Below are 7,763 nucleotides of genomic sequence, written 5' to 3' on the forward strand. Positions count from 1 at the left end.
GTTTTTCAAGTTTTATATTTATAAGTCTGAAAAGAAAACTGAGGTTGCATTTTGCTACTAAGTATTTCTCTAAATTAAGAGTGGTTATAGTAGTTATGGGCTCGAGACTAAAAACCTGGAGGCCATGAGTTCAAATCCTGCCAGGTTAAAAAATACAGCTGGGTGACTTGGGCCACTCACTTTTTCTCAGCCTAGGAAGGAGGAAATAGCAAACCACTTCTGAAATCTTGCCAAGAAAACTGAATAGCCTTATCCATATAGTCACCAAGAATCATGACAGATTCAAAGGCACGAACAAACAAATCCGAATTATTCGTAGTCCTTGGCAATGGTAATTGGGAAATTATATCACTAAGCAATGTAATCATAAAGAGCGCCCATGTTTCTTAGTAATGGTAATCCCTGCACTCCAAATTGCTCCCATTAACTGAATCCCATGGTCCTTATGTGAGGTAATTTTCTGCCAGCTTTTCACAATCAATGGGGAAGCCAGCAAGAACATTTAAGTCCCAGGCCAGCAAGCAGATAAGCTAGGAGATGAAGGGAACAAGGAAGATAATAGAGAAGCCAGCAGGGAAATTTGCAAATGGCAATCACAAGTACACAGAGCACTGGGCAACCAGTTGTGTCAGATCACGATGAATGTGAGGTTGCTGGGATGGCTGGAACTCTGAGGACCAATTCATTCAGCACTGTCATAACTTCCATCACTGAACAAATGTAAACTGATCCACATTCATTTGATATATTTAAGGCTTAGACTGTTTATGTGTGAAAAGGATGCTCATACCACTTACAAAAAGAATGGGAATTGGGAATCTCAATAACCTTGGAGAAAAAAGTTTGGTCATGTATAAGCTACTAATTAGAATAACATTAAATGTCAGAATTACACATTTGGTCTTGGTTAAACTTGCTGAATTTTACAAATCTTACCAGATTAATCTAGGCTGTATGAAAATTATAGACAATATGCAAAAGTCTATAATCTATCGACGAGACTAGTACAAATGAAGAATTTCTATATTGGGCTGCTATCCTATTGCAGAAAAACTCCATTGTTGTCAAGTACAGGCAACATTCAGATTAAATCAGAAACTAGTTTCCTTTGTAAAGATCAATATGTAAATATTTCTGCTTTCTTCTTATTTCAAAAAATACTATAATGAGATGGCAAAACACTAATATAAATGTGAAGCAAACCTACTGAAATCACGGGGTTTCATAATTTGTGAACTAATCTGAATTAGACTTCTTCAAAGTCAAAGAAAGTGTGCTGAATATTCCTAAACTGCTTTATGAAAAAATGGAGCAGGCAACATTTTTGCAATTTTTGGATTCTCCAATATCCTAAGAGTTATAGGTACCCCATTATTTTCAAACCACCTTCTCATTAGAAACATTCAAACAACTATTTGGATAAACTTTTATTCATTTTATTTATCTATCTGGATGTTCAAAAAGCTTAACAATGGGTGTTTGGCTAAGTCTTTAAATAACTACCATTTCTCTTAACACTAGAAACAGTATTCACATCTTCAGTGTTTTTTAAAAATAAAAAAATGTTGCAGAATATCACAAGAAATTGAACAAATTATTCTCTGTAATTCATGAGCAGGTTAGGCATACAATAATAAATTTTAGTCCTATTTATCTCTCAAGTAAAGGCCGATACTGTAATTCCCTCTCAAACTGTTCTGCTGTGAGAGTTCCTTGGATAGCTTCACAGCCAGGATTAAATACAGAATATGCACTTTTTTCTCCAGGCTGCCTTTCCCTAGGACCACGAGTTCCTACATAGATCCAGTAAAACATAGACAGGACAAAATATGGCAAACCAAACTCCAGTTCCACAAAAAGTCCAAATAGGACTAGCCAGAGAAGAAACTTGAGGAAGAGTTCTTTCTTGAGTACATAATGGATCCACCATGGCAGAGGAGATGTAATGATTTGGGCATCATGGTTTTCTGATCTTTGACCAGATTCCTGGGAAATAAAACAAAAATAACTGGATTATACATTTGGATTGTCATGACCTTACTGAAAAGCATAATAAAAACGTATCTGCAACTTTCTCTGTTTTTGCCCTTGCTTTTAATACTTTCACACTTCTTTCAAATAATTGTTTTCCAATATACCTTAATTTGGTTTCTATACAATCAAGCCATTTCAATGTATTGTTTTTGTACTGATCATTCAATTTTATATTCTAAAGTTGAGTAAACAACTATTGACTTCTGCCCATTAAGCCATTTAGATCTTTATATAATATTTTTAGGAATAAACCAAGTTACCAGCCTTAAGCACACCTAACATCATTCCTTCCTCATTGATAGCTATTACTTAGCAATGAACTTTAGTTGTGTTCATTAACACCCAGCATTGGAGGCACATTATATCTACACTACAGGCCCTGTTCTGGCTACTAATGTGGTAGTACTTAAAATTCTTGGCTTAAACCTATAAAACCCTCCATGGTTACTTTCAGGACTGTATTCTCCAAATGAAATCAGCCCAACTTGTATTTGGGGCATACAGAATCCTTTCCTTGTTCTCCAAGAACTCCTACAAGTCCTGGCACTGGAAAAGTACTAGCAAGATTTTGTTCCATTGCTAGCCACTCCCACACAACAGTTGTTGTTTAGTTGGCCACAGTCATTCAAGTTTGATAGGTATGTTCTGTGCTGTTAGGCCATTGTAATGAATTCTGTAAAGGGGTGGCTTGGATTTTTCTTGAAAAATTTAAACAAATAAGCTCTGAGTTGTGGTGTTCTCATAGAATAGTTGTGTGGGTGGATTTTAATTCTACCATATGCAAAACTGGCTCCACTTTTAACCTCAGGATTTAGTTGGCTGGACCAACTGACCCCTTTTTGGTGTTCCCATGATACACTGATCATTCCACTGACGCAATTCTAACATGTTGGAGGAACAAGGTCAATGCATGGAATTAAACAAAAGAAGACCCTCTTTCCAATATTTATTTATTCCATATAAGTGAGTGCATGCTGCTGGAAAATGGTCACGTTCATTTTTCTGGGATAGCACTTATAAAAAAAAATCCTGAGAACTTTTGAAAACTGCACTGTGACCACAGTGTTAAATCGAATTACTACTTTCCCCTACAACTCTGAGATTAAAATTTCTTTCTCTTCCATGGCAGAATAAATATTAAATTCAGTCTCTTGTTACAGGCAGTACTGGAGCAAAGCTAGATTAAAAGTCAGTTAATTAGTAACATTTCATTAGAAGCAAATATATTGTAGTACCATTAATTAGTAACATTTCATTATAAGGAAATATATTGTATTACCATTATAGTATAATGAAAACAAGGCTTAGATCTCATTCTTATGTGCTTATTCAATAACCATGGATTATTTAAATGGCTATGAGCTCTTTAGTCAGACAAGTGTTAATCAAGTACAAGGCTAAATTTATATCCTTTCAGCCATCAATAGTAAGTAGTAGACTATCAGTGCCTACAAGCTTATCATAACTTTTGATTTAAATTTTTACTAACTTGCTTTCTAAGATGTTATCGCCTGCAGACTGACAGCATGGTGCATGATACCATTTTGGATACACATCACATTTGTTTGTATAATAAGAGTGGCTTGCTTTGGACCTAATGTCTATAAAAGACTGAAATGCTACATAAAATCAGACCATCTAAGATATCTGGGCAAAAGGCCTCATAGTAGGCATTCGATCATTTTCCTTTAAACAACATACAAGAACTGTAGCCTGCAGCTGATAAGAACTACCTGTATTCAGTGCCAGACATCCCAAGGAACTACAGTATGCAACCTATTTGTTCTCACTAGTACACATGGTCTCAACTCTGTTCTCTTTATTACCGTAATGATATACATTTAATAACTAACATAATTAATGAAATATAAGTGTACCAAAAAGATTTTCACCTGGCCATGCTGCTTGGCCACATGCAAATTATTAGCAATCAAGCCTATCCACCTGCTTAGAAACAGTATAGATGTAGTCCCAACAAAAAACATAAAAGGGAAGAAGAGCATCAAACTCTTCTTGTGTATCTCTGGATGAAATGTAGAATTAGCAGAACTCCTTTTGCAAGAAAAACAAGTACTGTACATGTGCATTTCTGAAAGAACTGCACGTTTTCATGACTTCTGATGTTGCAATTTACAACTAGAATCTTTGCAGGGACAATCACCAATTTTTTTATAGCATTGGAGAAATCCAAAGGGCAAGACAATTTCAAAGGTGGCAGTATCTGGCTGATCTCTACCGATCCTGAAAAAGGTTAGACCTGGTTAGTTCTGGAGACCACCAGGAAATCAAAAACAACTGGGGCACTGGGGGGGAGGGCGAAAGGCCCAGCAAAAATTGTGTACTATCGTCTACCTGCCCATTATCAACTACCTGTCCACACAGGCTCCAGGTATGGGAGACTTTTAGGGCAGATCTAAGATATGGGGGGGGGGGGGGATTACACAAGTCAGGGTTGTATCATTGGATTCCTTCCAGGAACAAGGTTCTAGCCTAGCGTTAAGTTTTCTTATACGCAACATCGCCCCCTACAGGTAGGTAGAAAAGACGCAATCGTAGGACTAGCTCGGACGGGATGTGGCACGGGAGTAGTTGCCAAATGCGCCTGGCGCCGTTGCCCAAATCGACGGGACTGGGGGTGGGGAATGCAAAGGGGAACTTAGCAACCACCATTCTCGGGGCGTAGAAACGCACCGACCTCCGTCAGAGCCTGGGCTGAGGCCCTGTCCCCAGTCTCGGTGGCGGCAGGTTTTTCCGAAGTGGGCACAACGCGAGTCGGGGAGCTGGAAGCGCGGCGATTCGCCCGGAACTCGGCCAGCCTCTGCTCCATCCCGCCGAGGCAAGGGGAGCAATTACCACTGCTCAAAAGCCGGCAGCGCCTGGTAGGCTTTCGCCGTGGTTCACCAGCGGAAGAGGCGGGCAGAGCCAGGTGGGATGGCCGGCTTGGAAAGGACCGCCCCTGGGCGGCTCAGCGACTCAGCAGAGGGGAGAAAAGGGGGCGGCCCGTTCGCTAGTTGCCTGTTCTCTGGCGAGCTGGACGCGGTTCTCCCGCCGAGAGCGAAAGGCGGAACGCTTGGAGGCGGCGTTGCGTTGCACTTGGAGGAGTGAACAGCAACTTGGCGCTCTTGCGACGGATCCCAGAGGGACAACAAAAGATTAGACTGCTGCTGGCCTTGCTTGCATTACTTCTGCGCTGTCCCCGGGGACGCAAGGAGGGCCAACCTCTCTTCTTTAAGGTTACCCTAGTTCACTTTTCAAAAAGAGGGTGGTCTGCAGAGGTCTCCTCCCCGCTCTCCCTTGAACTCTCTTGCAACAACAAAACAATCCCAAGTGCCACGTAACGGAGTGAGCTTCTGCCAACCTAGCAGTTCGAAAGCATGTAAAAATGCAAGTAGAAAAAATAGGAACCACCTTTGGTGGAAAGGTAACAGCATTCCATGCATTTAGTCATGCTTGCTACATGACCAGGAGACATCTTCCGACAGCACTGGTTCTTCAGCTTTGAAAGGGAGATAAGGATTGCCCCCTAAAGTCGGGAACGACTAGCACATATGTACGAGGGGAACCTATACCTTTAACAGCAAAACAAAGTCTTAGGGGATATATCTTCGAAAGCTTCTCTGCAGTAAATGTCAGTGTTGCACAAATGTGGGTGCCTATTATAGAATGAGTTAGAGATCCAGGGCAGTGGCTAGACCTGAGTTCTAATCTACCCCTGCTAGGACTTGTCTGGGTAATCACAAGGAATTAATACTCACTTAAAGGCAAACAAAAGGAAAAGGATGAATTATTGGAATGCATAGTTTTTACATCTTTTAATGTCTTTGGGCTGTATTTAACGGTCCATATAAATCTAGAGCTGATCATCATTGTCATCATCAGGTTCTATGCAGAGCACATTGGGCAGCAAATGTTTTCCAGCAGTTCTGATCATTCATGGCATCTTCGGTATTGTCCCAAGGCACATTAACAATCTTAAGATCCTTTTTAAGTGTTTGACACTAGGTTTTCTGAGGCTGGTCATATCTCCTCTTTTTTCAGGAAAGAAATTTCTAGGAAGCTAGAATATTTACCCAATTAATAATGAAATAGTATTTTATGCTATGTTCTTAGTCTCTGCCTTGGAAGATACATTTGTTATTCTTACGTATTTCTGTTTTCTTTGTAATGTTAAAATAATTGGACAAAAGCTTAATTCAGATGTGCAAAATAGGTAGACATTCAAGAGAGATAGAAGATTTTGAGATAAGTAAAGTATAAAGTATGGGGCTATGAGTAAAAAGCTACCATATAGCTTGGGACAAAATGCAGCCATATTCATGTGGATGAGGGAAAGGCAACATAAAGTAGGGTAGGGTAGTTAACAAGAACAAAAAGCCAATGTTAGCAGACATAGTCATGGGTGAACTAAACTCAAACATAAAATTGTAGAAATAAGGCAAGGCAGACTCTGTCTCATTTTTAGATGTGGTATATTGTCCAAATGGCTGAACAATGCCCAAATAAGAGTTTTATCAAAGTTGGTATCTTGCCATTGGATGAGAAGTTAGCAGACAATTTGGAAAGTGACAATGTTCTATTCTAGAAGTTGTCTTTCTCTATAAAAGAGCCTTACTGTATCTAGATCAACATTCTATGTCACATAGTGGTCAATTGGATGAATTTGGGAAGGTCAGAAATATGAACAGGAGACCAGTAGCCTCCTTTCAGTTGCTTTCAGCAGCCAATATTTAAGACATGCTGCCTACAAGGTTGGAGATAGGAAATAGTCCTTAATGTTAGTATTCATTAGTAGTTTGATCCTCCATAAGCCTCTCTAATGCAGTCCAAGTCTTTTCAAAATGAAAATACTATATCCTTTGGGTCACTCTTGTTCTGAGTGATTGTAATCACCTTCAAAAAAAGTTCCACAGGTTTATGGCTAGAAGACTTTGTAGAAGCAATATTATATGAGCCGTGGTGATGCAGTGGTTAGAGTGCAGTACTGCAGGCTACTTCTGCTGACTGCCAGCTGTCTGCAATTTGGCAGTTCAAATCTTACCAGATTGATCTCAAGATTGACTCAGACTTCCATCCTTCCAAAAGGGTAAAATGAGGACCCAGATTGTTGGGGGCAATATGCTGACTCTGTAAACCGCTTAAGAGAGGGCTGTAAAGCACTGTGAAGTGGTATATAAGTCTAAGTGCTATTGCTATTTCTGTTATTACTTGTTTCTTCTTTATTAATGTTTTCGACCCATTTTTTTCTGAATGTTTGGTTAAGACACATGAATCACATTCTTTTTAAATGATTTCATTTCAGTACTAGGGAGAATGGAAGCACCAGAAATTTTTGACGTTCATGTTTGCATTATTCCCTGGATTTTTAATCTGTTGGAGCAGTTTGAACAAATCTCTGTTAGGTTCTGTTGACATTATCCTCCGCTAGCCGATTTCTCAAGAAAGCAATTTATTTTCTTTTGTGTACTGCTTTGGTGGGCTTTTAGCCCAGTCAAAGACAAAATTATTTAAGTGCTGCTGTTTTGGAATTCTGAGGATAGCATATGTTAGCTCTTCTATTCTTGGATATTAGATGTTTTGGAATAATATTAATGATGTGAGGAAATTTCATTTGTTTTCTTCAGGACAGATTGATCCATTTAATGAGGAATTGTTTCTTCTGTGACATTTATATCACTATATTTTGAATTCTTAAATGGTGCTAATAAAACAACTTGTCCCAGTCATTATCT

The 7,763-nt window shown here is 39.2% G+C and overlaps 1 protein-coding gene across 1 annotated transcript; it reads right to left on the bottom strand.

Annotated features, from left to right (window-relative positions):
* Positions 1–1,412: 1,412 nt before the first annotated feature.
* Positions 1,413–4,965, bottom strand: SAYSD1 (SAYSVFN motif domain containing 1). Its single transcript, XM_032214890.1, has 2 exons — positions 4,730–4,965; positions 1,413–1,986 (listed from the first exon to the last, which is right to left on the bottom strand). The coding sequence occupies exons 1-2, from the start codon at positions 4,859–4,861 to the stop codon at positions 1,651–1,653; spliced, it is 468 nt and encodes a 155-aa protein (XP_032070781.1). The 5' UTR covers positions 4,862–4,965; the 3' UTR covers positions 1,413–1,650.
* Between the last annotated feature and the right edge of the window lie 2,798 nt (positions 4,966–7,763).

Source organism: Thamnophis elegans, chromosome 4 (assembly GCF_009769535.1).
Source record: "Thamnophis elegans isolate rThaEle1 chromosome 4, rThaEle1.pri, whole genome shotgun sequence".
Classification (NCBI taxonomy): Eukaryota; Metazoa; Chordata; class Lepidosauria; order Squamata; family Colubridae; genus Thamnophis; species Thamnophis elegans.